At 43.6% G+C, this 16,970-nt stretch overlaps 1 protein-coding gene across 2 annotated transcripts in view; it reads right to left on the reverse strand.

Annotated features, from left to right (window-relative positions):
- Nucleotides 1–16,970, reverse strand: part of UGGT2 (UDP-glucose glycoprotein glucosyltransferase 2) — a 301,267-nt gene that overhangs the window by 46,693 nt on the left and 237,604 nt on the right. For both annotated transcript variants that reach the window (XM_073348024.2, XM_073348019.2), the window contains exons 30-31: nt 15,030–15,114; nt 9,368–9,453 (exon numbers count right to left, since the gene is read on the reverse strand). In XM_073348024.2, the coding sequence (XP_073204125.2) occupies nt 9,368–9,453; nt 15,030–15,114 (171 nt within the window). The remainder of the gene's footprint in view (nt 1–9,367; nt 9,454–15,029; nt 15,115–16,970) is intronic.

The following is a 16,970-nucleotide window of genomic DNA, read 5'->3' on the forward strand; positions in this document are numbered from 1 at the left end:
AGACACCCGACATGACAAACTTTGCATTGGATACCACACAACCATATTATAAGGATGAACGTGGGGATACAGTGTTTTCCCCTAAGGCACAGTGTGTCATAATGTCCTCATGGGTTCTCCACTTGAGGTGACCCCGAAGCAGTATCCCCTGAAAGAGGAACAGCTTTGGAGCTGGATCCAATACAGAGGGACTGTCATGCCAACAGCAGCTTTTGATTTACAGGCACATACCAGACTTCAGTGTTTGAAAAAAAAATGCATTGATGTCCAGGTTGCCGCTTTGCAAATTTCAGGAGTTGACACATTTTCTTTATAGTGTCATGGAGTTAGCTTGGGATCTTCTAGAATGAGCTATTCAAGGGGGCTGAACATTAGCAGCCCGGTAACAACCCACAAATCCACTTTGAAAGTCTTTGTGTAGAGATCATGGATCCTTTAGATCTGGTCACAACTGAGATAAATAGTCCAAAGGACTTTCTGAACAGTCCAAATAGAAGGCTAGTGCCCTTCTAATATTGGTGTGGCATTGGGGGGAAAAACACAGGAAGATGGATAACATGGTTAATTTGGAAATCAGAGAATATTTTAGGTACAAACTTGGGACATGGGCATAATGATACCTTATTCTTGAAGAGAATAGCAAATAGGCGAGGGAAAGTCACCTATTAATGATCCTAGTTTCCTGACTACACAAGCAGAAAAGATGGCCACAGAGAATGAATGTTTTCCTTGGTAAGTGCAGCAGAGAAGACTTAGCTAGTGGCTCAAAGTGGGATGAACAAAGACTGAGAATCCCTCACAGGAGAATGAAAGGCTGTAATAGCTGTCAAATAAAAACTCTGACTGAACTCATGGAAAGATCTGACCTCTTTAAATCCAACAGGCAATCAAGAACAGCAAAGAGGGAAGTGTACACCAATTCATAGAATCAAAGAAGATTAGGGTTGGAAGAGACCTCAGGAGGACATCTAGTCCAACCCCCTACTCAAAGCAGGACCAACACCAACTAAACCATCCCAGCCAGGGCTTTGTCAAGCCTGACCTTAAAAACCTCTAAGGAAGGAGATTCCACCACCTCCTTAGGTAACCCATTCCAGTGCTTCACCACCCTCCTAGTGAAACAGTGTTTCCTAATATCCAACTTAGACCTCCCCCACTGCAACTTGAGACTATTGCTCCTTTTTCTGTCACCTGCCACCTCTGAGAACAGCTAAGCTCCATCCTCTTTGGAACCCCCATTCAGGCAGTTGAAGGCTGCTTTCAAATCCTCTCTCTCTTCTCTTCTTCAGACTAAATAAGACCAGTTCCCTCAGCCTCTCCTTGTAAGTCATGTGCCCCAGCCCCCTGATCATTTTTGTTGCCCTCCAATTTGTCCACATCCTTTCTGTAGTGGCGGGCCCAAAACTGGATGCAATACTCCAGATGTGGTCTCACCAGTGCCAAATAGAGGGGAATAATCACTTCCCTTGATCTGCTGGCAATGCTCCTACTAATGCAGGCCAGTATGCAGTTAGCCTTCTTGGTGACAAGGGAACACTGCTGACTCATATCCAACTTCTCATCCACTGTAATCCCCAGGTCCTTTTCTGCAGAACTGCTGCTTAGCCAGTTGGTCCCCAGCCTGAAGCGGAGCATGGGATTCTTCCATCCTAAGTGCAGGACTTGCACTTGTCCTTGTTGAACCTCATCAGATTTCTTCTGGCCCAATCCTCCAATTTGTCTAGGTCACTCTAGACCTATCCTTACCCTCCAGTGTATCTACCTCTCCCCCTAGCTTAGTGTCATCTGCGAACTTGCTGAGGGTGCAATCTATCCCATCGTCCAGATCATTAACGAAGACGTTGAACAAAACTGGCCTCAGGACCGGCCCCATGGCATTCCGCTTGATATCGGATGCCAAATAGACATGGAACCATTGATCACTACCTGTTGAGCCCAACCATCTAGCCAGCTTTCTATCCACCTTATAGTCCATTCATCCAGCCCATACTTCTTTAACTTGCTGGCAAGAATACTGTGGGAGACTGTATGAAAAGCTTTGCTAAAGTCAAGATATATCACATCTATCGCTTTCCCCATATCCACAGAGCCAGTTATCTCATCGTAGAAGGCAATCAGGTTGGTTAGGCATGACTTGCCCTTGGTGAATCCATGTTGACTGTTCCTGATCACCTTCCTCTCCTCCAAGTACTTCAAAATGGTTTCCTTGAGGACCTGCTCCATGATTTTTCCAGGGACTGAGGTGAGGCTGACCAGTCTGTAGTTCCCCGGGTTCTCCTTCTTCCCTTTTTTAAAGGTGGGCACTATATTTGCCTTTTTCCAATTGTCTGGGCCCTCCCCCGATCGCCACAAGTTCCCAGAGATAATGGCCAATGGCTCTGCAATCACATCAGACAATTCCCCCAGCACCCTCAGATGCATTAGATCTGGACCCATAGACTTGTGCACATCCAGCTTTTCTAAATAGTCCTTAACCCGTTCTTTCACCACTGAGGGCTGCTCACCACCTCCCCATACTGTGTTGCCCAGGACAGCAGTGTGGGAGCTGACCTTGTCTGTGAAGACTGAGGCAAAAAAAGCATTGAGTACTTCAGCTTTTTCCACATCATCTGACACTAGGTTGCCTCCCCCATTCATTAGGGGTCCCACATTTTCCCTGACCTTTTTTTTGTTGCTAACATACCTGTAGAAACCCTTCTTGTTACCCTTCACATCCCTTGCTAGCTGCAACTCCAGTTGTGTTTTGGCCTTCCTGATTACACCTCTGCATGCTCAAGCAATATTTTTATACCTCTGCGTAGTCATCTGACCAAGTTTCCACTTTTTGTAAGCTTCCTTTTTGTGTTTAAGCTCACAGAAGATTTCAGTGTTAAGCCAAGCTGGTCGCCTGCCATATTTGCTATTCTTTCTTCACATCGGAATGGTTTGTTCCTGCGCCCTCAATAAGGTTTCTTTAAAATACAACCAGCTTTCCTGGACTCCTTTCTCCCTCATATTAGCCTCCTAGGGGATCCTGACCATCAGTTCCCTAAGGGAGTCAAAGCCTGCTTTTCTGAAGTCCAGGGTCCATATTTTGCTACTCTCCTTTCTTCAACCATCTCATGGTCACTGCTGCCTAGGCTGCCACCCATTGCTACTTCCCCTACCAATTCTTCCCTGTTTGTAAGCAGCAGGTCAAGAGGAGAATGGTCCCTGGTTGGTTCCTCCAGTAGTTGCACCAAGAAGTTGTCCCCAACACTCTCCAAAAACTTCCTGGATTGTCTGTGCACTGCTGTATTGCTCTCCCAGCAGATGTCAGGGTGATTGAAGTCCCCCCTTAGAACCAGGGCCTGTGTTCTGGAAATTTCAGTCAATTGTCTGAAGAAAGCCTCATCTACCTCATCTTCCTGGTCCGGTGGCCTATAGCACACACCCACCACGACATCACCCTTGTTGCTCTCGCTTCTGAACTTAACACAAAGACTCTCAACAGGATTTTCTCTAGTTTCATACTGGAGCTCTGAGCAATCATACCGCTCTCTTACGTACAGTGAAACTCCTCCACCTTTCCTCCCCTGCCTGCCCTTCCTGAACAGTTTATATCCATCCATGACAGTGCTCCAGTCATGTGAGCTACACCACGAAGTCTCTGTTATTTCAATCACATCAGAGTTCTTTGACTGTGCCAGGACCTCCAATTCTTCCTGCTTGTTTCCCAGGCTTCTTGCGTTCGTGTAAATGCACCTAAGATACCTAACCGATTGCCCTGCTTTCTCAGTGTGAATCAGGAGGCCTCCCCTACTGCACCCTCCTCCTTTTGTTTCCTCCTGGTATTCCACTTCCCCACTTACCTCAGGGCTTAGGCCACCGTTCCCTGCTGAACCTCGTTTAAAGCCCTCCTGACTAGGTTAGCAAGCCTGCCTGCAAAGATACTCTTCCCTCTCTTTGTTAGGTGGATCCCATCTCTTCCTAGCAATCCTTCTTCCCGGAACAACACCCCATGGTTGAGAAATCCAAAGCCCTCTCTCCAACATCACCTGTGTAACCATGCATTTACCTCCACAATTCGACGGTACCTACCTGGGCCTTTTCCTTCAACAGGGAGGATGGCTGAGAACACAACTTTCATCTCAAACTCCTTTATCCTTCTTCCCAGAGCCAGTTTTGAAGCTAAGTATTTCGAATAGACTTCTTTCTGCGGTTTAATAGGACCTCTTGTATCTCTGTCACATAAGAAACCTCTACCCCAGAGAACTATTGAAAACCCAAGCTCTATGTTGAAGGATGGCCAAGTCTAGATAGTGTTCAACTGGAATCCTGAGACAGCAGATGGGAAATGGTCAACACTGCAAAGGAAGCGAGGTGAATCAGGTAAGGGTACCAGACTTGCCTTGGACAAGCTGATGCAACTAGAATGACTCTGGCTTTGTCTTGTTTGATCTCGTTCAAAACCCTTAGAATTAATAGTATCAGAGAATGTGCACAGAGAAAGTCCCTTATCCAAGAATGAGAAAGGTGTCTTCCAAGGACTGATGATTCAGATGCCCCAGCAAACTGAATTTCTTGCACTGTCTGTTGGCAGCAGTTGTAAAGAGGTCCATTTTTGGAAACCCACCAGGTCAGGAAAATCTGTTTGAGAATCCAAGGGTCCAGTTCCCACTTGTAATCCTGGGAGAAGTATTTGGTCAGATCACCTGCCATGGTGTTCTGCATGCCTGAGAGGTTAAGAGGCTGAAATGAGAATGTGATAGGCTATACGCTAATTCCATTGTTTTATTGTTTCAGCATAAAGAGAGGGGAATCTTGCTTCTCCATGATGATTTATATAGAACATGCAGGCTATGTTATCTGGCATGACTTTGATGAATTTGTTCAGTTAAGGGAAGGAAGTGGATACGTGACGCATCTGAAGTTGTGATGATAATAGGAGGAGGCTAGGTGAAAGGAAATCATGCATTGGACTCTGGACAAGTCTTTCCACCAGCTGTGTGAGTGTATCCCCTGACAAGGGACAGATACCAACTTGTCTAGACCATGTTTGTTCAGGATACAGACTGTTCTGCAACAACTCTGGAAGCAGCAAAGGTGCAGCCTGGTGTGTTGTGTTATGAAAGTACAAGCTGCCATATGACCCAGCAGTTGGAGGCAACTTCTTGCTGTTGTCTGGGGGCTTATTTCAATCTTGGCAATAAGGCTTGTCAGTGTTGTAAATCTGTCCACAGGGAGGTAAGCTCTACATGTTACAGCATCCAGAGAAGATCCTATGAAGTCTATCTGTACAACTGGAATGAAAATGGACTTTCTGATTGAGCTGAAGTTCTAAGCTGCAGATAAGGACATGGCTGGCTATATTGCAGAGAGAAATATGGTGTACAACCAGCTCTTTAATAGCCAATTGTTGAGATAGGGGAAGATGATTATTCCCTGCCAACAAACATAAGTGGCTACTACTGCCAGACTTTGGAAAATACTCTTGGCACAGATGAGAGGCCAAAGGGGAGTACTTGATACATGAAGTGATGCTGGCCATGTTTGAAATGAAGAAACCTCTTGAGAGAGGGGTGATTGCAATCCTCGACCTTCAGATCATGTATGGCTAACCAATCCACAGAATCTAATGATAGAATTACAGCTATGATCCTGAATGTCTGATTTCACTAAGGTGTTTTGAAGTATGAGATCTAAAACTGATCTCCATCCACCATTCTTTTTTGGAACCAGAAAATACTTGGAATAAAATCCCTTCCCCTCTGTGGTGGACTGGAACGGATTCTACAGCCTCTATGCTTAGAAGAGAGGTAGTCTCCTGTCTCAGCAAATGTTTGTGAGAAGTGTCCCTGAGAAGGGATAGGGACAGGAGTGGGATGAGGGGATGGAGGTAAAATGGATGGAGTAGCTTGATGTTATAATTTTCAAAACCCATTTGTTGGATGTACTTTGTTCCCATGCAGCTCAAAAATGGAAGAGACTGCCTCCAAAGGGAGGGAGGTGGGTAGTGTGGCGTAGCTGAAGATTCCCAAGGTGGGGATGTTCTGGGCCTTTGACCACGCCATCAAAATTGAGTGGTGTCGAAAAGACCTGAAACTGCAACCATTTTTTGGTATCTCCATCTCTTAGGTGGTTCGGCCAGCCTATGAATGCCGGAGAACTGGAACGGATGGGATCTCTGTGTTGGGATCTATTAAATTTTTTATTTGCCGGTGTGTATATACTGAGAGATCTGAGTGTGGCCCTCAAATCCTTTATAGTGTGCATGGATTAATCAGTAGACTCACTGAGAAGTTTTAGTCTATCAAAAGAAGGTCTTTTATGGCATTTTGGACCATCCTAGAAAACCTCAACTGCTTCATCCAAGATGTTTGATGCATGACAGAAGCAGAGACGGAAGGTGCTTCAATGTCAGATACATCTAGGGAAGCTCACAACCAGGTGCTTGCTAAGAGCTGAGTCAGTTATGAACTCAGCCTGGAACTATTCCTAATGTTCTGGGGGAAGATGATTAATAAAAGTGTTGAGTTTATTGTAGTTGGTGTGCCATCTTTGCCATCAGAGCTGATAATTCACTATTCTAAACTGGGGGGGGGGTTATGGAAGAGTAGTTTTTACATCCAGCAAGGTTGAAGGGCTTCTGGTCTTTATCATATGATATGAGTTATTATGCTGTTAGTATTGCCTACCATGCTTACTAACAGTCTCTACAACTAAACAGTTGGGTGGAGGGTGTGAAAATAAAAACTTGTATTTTTTTCTGGAACATAATACTTTTTATTTGCATCTGTCAGACTCCAGCTAGTTTTGGCAGGACGCAGTGGAGACTCATTTACTGGTAAAGCTATGCAACCAGAGGGTGTCCTGTGGAGGATGTCCAAGAGCTTAAGTTGAGACACTTGCATCTTCTCCAGTGGGATCTGAAGCGAGTCAGCAATCTGTTCCATCAGCTCCTGAAACTGTTTAAAATCGTCAGTGTAAGAGGGAAGAGAAGGTATCACAGCCTCATCTGGTGGAGATATTAGTTTGTGGTGTCACCTCCTTGATCACTTTAGTCGATTGATCCTCAAAAGACTCCTCATTTGGTTGGGGCTCTTGAGAAGGGAGAGACGGAGCAGGAGACTGCCCTTCATGATGCTCCCCAAGGAACAGCTAGGAGCCCTTGATACTTGCTGATGACAGGCTACCACCAGTAACAATAAAGCCATTGTGGTAATCATAAGGTAGGCAGGAGGACTTCAGTGCTGCTCATACCAGTGAGAAGGGGCTAAAGGTAGAAGCCCCAAGGGCACAACTTTCTCAGTTAAGATGTCTGGAAAAATGTTTCTGTGGCGGTATGTAGGGAACCACTGCACAGAGATCTAGGAATCTGAAAAAGAGTCTTCAGCATAGTCTAGAGAAGAAGCAGACACTGAAGGCAAGAATGGTTGTCCATATAGTGCTGATGATATCAGAGGAAGGTAAGGTCTCTGAGACTTGGGAGATCTCAGCACCAACAATTGTTTGATAACCATTAAAAAAACCAGAAATTGTGGCACCTCAGACACTGACAAGTCCTTGGAGAATCTAAGCTCCTGCAGTACGGGGTAAATCTCTACCAGGACTGGATGAGGCTCCAGATTAACTGGTGTCAGTACTGAGGATGTTGACAGTAGTATCTTGTTCAGCCAATGGTCCTGGTACTGAGGATGATGACCTCAGAAAGACCAATGTTGTAGTACTGAGGTTTGCATGGTATCACGGGTTCTTTGATGACCTCAAGATCTTCTGAGAGCTCCTGATACCAGAGAGAGCTTCCTGGAACCTGAAGTCTCCAAAATGGTCATTCTTGATGGTGACCAAACCTTTTTTTGAATTAGGCTTTCTATAAGGAGAGCCAGCACTCCCTCCCCATGAGACGTCTACTGGTACCTCTGTGTTCTTATCCCACAAAGATCTAGGTAGGGAGGTTGAAGGGGCACTGTGCTCACTTGGAGGCCAATGTTCCAGGTCTATGTCTGTGGGCTGTATCTGAGGCTGGTCAGAGGGAACCTTCCGTCATGAGGAGCCTAAATTTAATCTAGTTTTTTTTTCAAAATATGCTTTTAAAAGCTGAGTAGATCTTGCACTTGGCTGGAATGTGGGTGTGTCCCAGATAGTGGATACACCAGGCATATCTGTTGCTCACTGGTGTAGATTCCCAGCAGGTACGGCAACGCTTGAATCATGGGGATTCTGGCATGCCAGGTTGATGACAACTCCCAAGGCAAACCCCTCAGAAAGGGGGGTTGATGGGGAAAGGGAATATAATCAGAAAACCTCCAATTAACTAAAGTAGTATAATTAACAAAAGAACTAAATAAACTGAACTGGAACTAAGAACTTGAGGCTAAGCTGGATACTCCACCTCAGGCTGTTGAGCAGTTGAGAAGAAACCAGGTGAGATTCACCTGCACAGCTCTATAGATCCTTGGTACGGGGCATGAGCATATCTAGAGCACATGCATGGGGCGAAAGGGCACTGCTACTGAAAATCTCTGATCAAAAGGTACAAGAGGCATATTGTGCACCTGCACTGGAACACCCACAAGGACACTACTCAAAGAAGAATTATGAGTTACTTACATCCTTGTTTTTGGACTTTGCTCCATATCTTCCTAGTGATTTCCATTTTCAATTTCAGAAACACATACATAATATTATTGAAAAATAATACATTACTCAGAGTAAATTAATACAATCACATTTGTATCTAAAACATCTAAAATGTATTTTAAAAATATCTAAAATATATGCTCTAGGAATTATTTGGGGAAGTTCTATGGCTTGTGTTATACAGGAGGTTAGACTTGATGATCACAATGGGCCCTTCTGGCCTATGAATCACTACATAATTGTAAAACAAATCCAAATTATTTAAATTCAAGCTTTAATATATACCTGGATGAAAAAAATGTAGAAACACTCAGTTTTCACAAACTTTGTCTGCAGACATATTATTGCCATATCATAGTCTGCTTTAGGAGTTCAATTTGATACATGAGTACCATATTAACAGCTGATTTTTTAATTTCTCTAACCCCCTGATTCTCATAAGAAGGTTGAGTCTATGCCATAAGGTGATAGAACACATATTGGTGGAGCAAGTTGGCTGGAGCATCTGGAAAAGGTTATGGAGGGATGAACAGGGAAACAAAATATCCAACAAAATATTTACCTAATATCACCAAGAATATTTGTTTCTATGCTCATCTCTCTTGTCTGTTGAATGATAAACTCTTTGGGGTAAGGCCTTTCTTTTCTTATGTGTTTGTACAGTCCCTGTCACATTTTGGGAGCTTCCACACTATAAATAATAAACTAATAATTATTATAATCATGCTGTATTGGCATGATCCAAGTGAAAACAAACATCAGTTACCTTGTAATGGATTCCCATGCTCCTTTTTCTTCTGTAACCCCAACACTAAGGAGATCTTCATCAATTTTATCAGGTTTTTTTTGTACCTAGTCATTAAAAAAAGTAGCATTCATGTAATTTGAGAGGTTAGTTAGTAAATACAGTAGCTGTAAAATGGACCTATTGGCCAGTTTTAATTCAGCAAGTTTTCTAATTCAGCAAGTTAATTCTTTAATGGTTTGAAATTACACTGTAACAACACCATTTCATACTATTCAAATGTAAGTATTTTGTACACAGTGTAGACTTAATCAGTCCTGTCCACCCGATCTTGAATTTTTTTTTCCATACTAGCATATATTCTACAATGTTATCTATATACATTTCTCAGATTCAGTCCTCTTCCTTTCTTAGCTATGTGACCCATCCTTTCCTTGTACTTTGTAAAATTTGCTCCAGGCATGCCAGAGAGTAGTAACTGATTATGCAACAACTGTTTACACAAGATCATATGGGGATTCACATCCTCAAATCAAAGAGCAGGCTTAAGCACTCTGTGTTTGTATATGTAAAGAGTAATTAACAATACACAAAACTAGTGCAGCCTCCTTTCCATCTTTGCTCATAAAAGGTAGGCTATCAGTATGTGACACAGACCATAGTTAGGGGAAACATGCTGTTGCACTGCCCTTGAAGCAGCCCACGAGGGAGATTGTGAATCACAAGCTCCCTCCTTGTCTCCCCCGTGCTCTGGAGAAGGAGAAAACTGTGACAGATTCGTACCTGTCATAGTGTATGTGTAAGGGGACTGTTGCCCCCTTACTAACATTGAGTGGGAATGTTTTGGTTGGCTAGCTCCCAGTACAAAAGGGGAAGGGTCGATGGGGAATCAGGACCCTGAGACTGACATTCCCCAGGAACAATGGGGAGAGGCCAATGCTCCAGGTCAGCCTGAATGACAGGGCAGGCAGGCTAATCAGGGAGTCAGGAGGCCAGAGGGTCCCGCCCTCCGTGTAAGCTGGAATTGCCTCGGTCGGACAGAGTGGGGCCGAGGTAAGGAGAAAGCAGGGGCCCAAGCTGCGCTGGGGAGCAGAGCTGTGCCAGATCCAGAGGGGCCAGAAAAGCAGCCCAGAGAGAGTAGACTTGCCCTGGGAGGACAGCTGCAACAACCAGAGCCAGAGGGGCCAGAGAAGCAGCCCAGAGAGGTGGAGGCAGAGCAGCAGCAGTGCTGAGACAGAGTGGTGGAGCTGGGGCTGGAACAGTCCGGCGCCGGGTGCAGTGAACAGCTAGGGAGAGTGAGGGGGACTCTGGGCAGCGGGCCCAGCACAGGGAGAGGCCTCAGCCAAGAGGCTCTGCAGGCCAGGCTTGGAGGGTGATCGTAACCCCGACAGGGTGGGGGCAACACTGGGAAGAAGGAGTTAGACTACGACTTAGAGCCTGAGAACTTGTAGCCACCACCAGAGCAAGTGTCCAACCCGCAGCATCCCTGCAGCACAGCCAGGGCCTGAGAAGGCGGCCTGGGACCTACAAGAAACAGACTGTGAATTGTCCTGACATTCTAGAGACACTATTTGTAATGTTCCCTGCCACAGAGCAGGGTGATGTGTTTTCCTTTAACCTTTCCCATTTTTCCTTATTCCTTTTTAAACCAATTGTTGATTAAATCAATTGTATTTGCTTTAAATCATATGTAATGATCAGTGGGTCAGGGAAGTGTCCAGTGTAGAGAGAGTACCCTGGAGTGGGGACACCCTAGCCCCTTTCCTAGGTGACCACAGCAAGGTTGGGGGTCAAGCCCCCCAGGAATCCTGGGCCCAGCCTTGTTGGGGTTACAAGGACTCTGCCAGACAGCAGAGTGGAAGGGGAGTCCTCAAGGGCAGGGAGGCCTCTGGGGAAAGGAAGCGGGAGCGAGGACTCAGACCCTTCCGCTAGCCCATTTCATCGGGGTAGTGCAGAAGCCAGGAAAGTTCCCTACAATAGCAGGACCATTCCCCCGCTTACATATGCTCCTCAATGCACCTTATACCCCCTCTACTCTCTTGTGCCAAAGTCCAAGATGGGCCATGTTCGGGCCCAGTAGCTTCAATTGAATTTACTAGATGGCCTTACTCTCTGAACTACATATCTGCAATCCACATACATTTTTCAAACACTTGAAGTGTCTGAATGTATGTAATTCTATCCAAAATTAATTTAGATTTTTTTTTGGTATTGTCAAGCTAATGTTATTAGCTTTGTGTCAGTACTGAATCAGTAAAAACCTGTGTTTTTTTTAGTTTCTTCACAGCAAGTGTCTCTGAAGATATAGCCTACATCTGATTTATGATAAGACTGCAGTCTAATTTAAATTAGATACTATCTGCCACATTTGATACAACTCTACTTATTTAAATTACTTGGTTACAACAGATCAAGGGGACACTAACTTTCCAACCATATCATTTACCTAATTTTGACCCAGATTGTGTACTGAGGCTGAACATGTGGATCTCTCTGTATCTGCACGGTACAGGGTTGGGTCAGCTGCCTCTATGGCATTTTATCCCATTTCCCTCAGATCCTGAAAACTTACATCCATGGGACTGGGGAGGAGACTCAGAGGAAACATGTCCTGTTGCCTCTGCCCTGTAGCTCTGTACCTTTCTCAGCCTCTGAAGGTCCAAAACTGGGACACACTGTATGAAGAAGTCTCAAAATGAGAAACTAAAAAAATAATAATGCTGGAAACGTGAAGTACTGTGGGATTCCTTACTCCTTTACAATAGGTAACTCTTCACATAACAGGGGGTAGCCGTGTTGGTCTGTATCCACAAAAACAAGGAGTCCAGTGGCACCTTAAAGACTTAACAGATTTATTTGAGCATAAGCTTTCGTGGGTAAAAACCTCACTTCTTTAGATGCCTTGAGTGAAAGTTACAGATGCAGACATAAATATACTGACACATGAAGAGAAAGGAGTTACCTCACAAGTGGAGAACCAGTGTTGACAGGGTCAATTCCATCAGGGTGGATGTAGTCCACTCCCAACAATAGATGATGAGGTGTCAATTTCAGGAGAGGCAAAGCTGCTTCTGTAATGAGCCAGCCACTCCCAGTCTCGATTCAAGACCAAACTAATGGTGTTAAATTTGCAAATGAATTTTAGTTCTGCTGTTTCTCTTTGAAGTCTGTTTCTGAAGTTTTTTGTTCAAGTAGAGCTACTTTCACATCTGTTATAGAATGTCCAGGAAGATTCAAGTGTTCTCCCACTGGCTTTTGTGTGTTACTATTCTTGAAGTCCGATTTGTGTCCATTTATTCTTTTACGTAGGGACTGTCCGGTTTGGCCAGAGTACATGGCAGAGGGGCATAAAGATGTAGAAGCTCTTTATACCAATATTCCACGTGAGGATGGACTACAAGCTGCCAAGAACAGTAACCCTGATAAGACCACGGCACACCTGGTGGCTGAGCTTTGTGACTTTGTCCTCACACACAACCATTTCAGACTTGGGGACACCTTATACCTTCAAGTCAGTGGCACTGCTATGGGTACCCACATGGCCTCACAGTATGCCAACATCTTTATGGCTGACTTAGAGCCACGCTTCCTCAACTCTTGTCCCTTAGCGCCCCTCCTCTACTTGCGCTACATTGATGACATCTTCATCATATGGACCCACGGGAAGGAGGCCCTTGAAGAATTCCACCTGAATTTCAACAATTTCCACCCCACCATCAACCTCAGCCTGGGCCACACAAGAGATCCACTTCCTGGACACTATAGCGCAAATAAGTGATTGTCACATAAACACCACCCTATACTGGAAACCTACTGACCGCTATACTTATCTACATGCCTCCAGCTTCCATCCAGGACTGATCACACAATACATTGTCTACACCCAAGCCCTAAGATACAACTGAATTTGCTCCAATCCCTCAGACAGAGACAAGCACCTACAAGATCATTATCAAGCATTCTTAAAACTACAATACTCATCTGGGGAATTGAGGAAACAGATTGACAGAGCGAGACGGGTACCCAGAAATCACCTACTATAGGACAGGCCGCACGAGGAAAATAACAGAACAGCACTGGCCATTACGTGCATCCCCCAGCTAAAACCTTTCCAGCGCATTATCAGCGATCTACAACCTGTCCTGGAAAACGATCCCTCACTCCCACAGACCTTGGGAGACAGGCCAGTCCTCACTTACAGACAACCCCCCAACTTGAAGCAAATACTCACCAGCAACTACACATCACAGAAACACTAACTCAGGAACCAATCCCTGTAGCAAACCTTGTTGACTACTCTGTCCCCATATCTACTCTAGTGACACCATCAGAGGACCCAACCACATCAACCACACGATCAGAGGCTCATTCACCTGCACGTCTACTAATGTTATATATGCCATCATGTGCCAGCAATGCCCCTCTGCCATGTACATTGGCCAAACCGGACAGTCCCTATGTAAAAGAATAAATGGACACAAATCGGACTTCAAGAATGGTAACACACAAAAGCCAGTGGGAAAACACTTGAATCTTCCTGGACATTCTATAACAGATTTGAAAGTAGCTATACTTGAACAAAAAACTTCAGAAACAGACTTCAAAGAGAAACAACAAAACTAAAGTTCATTTGCAAATTTAACACCATTAATTTGGGCTTGAATAGGGACTGGGAGTGGCTGGCTCATTACAGAAGCAGCTTTGCCTCTCCTGAAATTGACACCTCCTCATCTATTGTTGGGAGTGGACTACTTCCACCCTGATCGAATTGGCCCTGTCAACACTGGTTCTCCACTTGTGAAGTAACTCCCTTCTCTTCATGTGTCAGTATATTTATGTCTGCATCTGTAACTGTCACTCCATGCATCTGAAGAAGTGAGGTTTTTACCCACAAAAGCTTATGCTCAAATAAACCTGTTAGTCTTTAAGGTGCCACCGGACTCCTTGTTGTCTTCACATAACCTCACTTTCATTATTCTTTATTTCTGATGTAATTTGCAACTATAGAAGTAAAGGGACACCAAATTTTTATGGAATGCAGGTAATTCTGGGACAAAAATGAGTGATATCCTTCAAAATGATGGACAGTTGAAAGGCATGCCTGTGGGGAATGCAGAGTAAAATTAAAAGAGCCAGCATCAGAGATGGAAAAATATCCTAGCATCTCCAACAGAGCAAAGATATTGGAAATGATAAGGGGATTGGGATGGAGGTGCGGCAGAGCTGGTGCAGGTGGCTCTGGTTTCCAGTTGATTGTAAGGAATCTGTTGGTTGTGGGAGCTAAGCCTTCTTGTTTCTTTCACCAGGGAGACCAGTCTTGCACCTTCAGAGATGAAAGAATTCATAGGAAATTCCACGAGGGAAAACTCAATCTTTCCAGTCACCTACACAGAATTTTTCTGTGTAAAGGACAACTTGGAACTTTGTATTTATAATAAAATTATAATTGAAAAAAAATTACTCCTTCATAAATGTACCATGATATGTTATATATTATGGCAATACAAAAAACATGCAACAAATTAATTGATGGCATGAATCCATGCATCTGGGGATATAGTTATCAAAAATCTGAATAGTATAGTCTGACTTTCATCTTGCTGTTAAACATAACCCAAGACACCTGAGCATTATTAATATGTTTAAAGAAATAATGCACACACAAAATTATCTGCTTACATACTTTGACTTTGATGATTTTGCTCTTGAAGTTGTTTAATACTACAATAACATCTTCCAGGTGGACTGAAGAATCTGCTCCTTCATGGCTATGAGAAAAAACAACAACAGATATACAAATGTATACACTCCTTAAAATGTTACATATATTAAATTTTATTTTTATTTTATAACTGTTTACATTTGCTCAACCTAAAAATATCTGTGTACTATATGTCCTGCACTAGTTTTCTGATGTCGGAACCTTTCTCAATTTTTCTTCTTCACAGCGCTTAACAGGAGTCTCCATACAGTTATAGTAAAATGACTGATAGGTTCTTTCACAATAATTGTGCTTCATCACTGCATAACACAAGAGTGTCCCCATGACCACGTAAGACTTTGCATTTTCAAATACCAACACTTTCTTTGGAAAGAAGACTGTAAAATGACATATCTTGCCAAACTGAATACCTGAATGTTGAATTTTTATTCCCTTGACTACTAAAGAAAAACCTAAAAGCTATACTACTTGAATATTCTTCAGTCACATGAGGATTTAAAACAAACACCCTGTACTACATAAACGGGGATATTTATTGAGGTTTAAAGGAATTTCCAGTTTTATTAAGTACTAGAATTAAATATATGGTTAAAAATATTAAAAACAATTATATTGTTATATTAGTATCACTGCTTCTTGTTAAGGTTGCTCAACACTTCCCTGTAATGGGGCACACAAGAAATGGTTACTCACCCTGTGTAGAAATGGCAGTTCTTCAAGATGTGTCCCCCTGTGGGTGCTCCATTATCGGTGCACTTGAGCCCCGTGCACCTTTGATAAGAGATTTTTCATAGTGACATTCATTTGGCCCGCACATGCATGTTACTCCACCTCGTGCTCCATGCAGTTACTATATAGAACTGTACAGACTAACCGTCCTCAGTTCCTTCTCTACCACAAAGCCCCATGACAGTGAACTCTGAAGCAGAGAGGAGAAGGGGGGGGTAGTGGAGCACTCATAGGTACACCTATCTTGAAGAACTGCAGTTACTGCACAAGGTGAGTAACCATTTCTTGTGTGCCCCATTACAGGGAAGTGTTGAGTAACCTTAATAAGAAGCAGTGATACTCATATAACAATATAATTTTTTCTAATATTTTTCATCATATATTTAATTCTAGTACTTAATAAAACTGGAAATTCCTTTAAACCTCAATAAATATCCCTGTTTATGTAATACAGGTTTCAGGCAATACCGGGGCAGGAAATAGCTCAGTGGTTTGAGCCTTGGGCTGCTAAACCCAGGGTTGTGAGTTCAATCCTTGAGGGGGCCATTTAGGGATTGGGGCAAAAATTTGGGGATTGGTCCTGCTTTGAGCAGGGGGTTGGACTAGATGACCTCCTGAGGTCCCTTCCAACCCTGATATTCTATGATTTCTTCTTTGAGTAGTGTTCTTATGTGTGACTACTGAGCAGTTTCCCTTTAAAGAGGAGGGGGCTTTGGAGTCTAGTCCAGTATGGAAGAAAGTACCAGCTGAGCTGAACACAGTATTGGAAGCAGAGTCACAGATTATTGCACAGCGTTCAGCGAAAGTATGCTTAGAAGCCCAAGTTGCGGCTTTACATATTTCAGTGATAGAAACGTTTTTAAGAAAGACTGCGCAGGTGGAAATAAATCGTGCAGACTATTCTCGTATGTTAGTAGATGCTTTGAGATTATGATAATGGTAGCAGTTACTAATAGTCAGTTATCTACCTAGAAAGCCTCTGTTTAGAGATTGCAGCTCCCTTTGTTCTATCTGTGATCAAAACAAGCTGGAAGACTTCCTGAAAGGTTTAGTCCCATCTAGTTAGAAGACCAGAGCTCCCCTGATATCAAGCATGTTGAACATGCTTATCCCAGTGAGGTTTAGGTTGAAAAATGGGGAGGTGAATGGGCTGATTAATATGGAAATGAGAAA

This window comes from Lepidochelys kempii, chromosome 1, assembly GCF_965140285.1.
Source record: "Lepidochelys kempii isolate rLepKem1 chromosome 1, rLepKem1.hap1, whole genome shotgun sequence".
Classification (NCBI taxonomy): Eukaryota; Metazoa; Chordata; order Testudines; family Cheloniidae; genus Lepidochelys; species Lepidochelys kempii.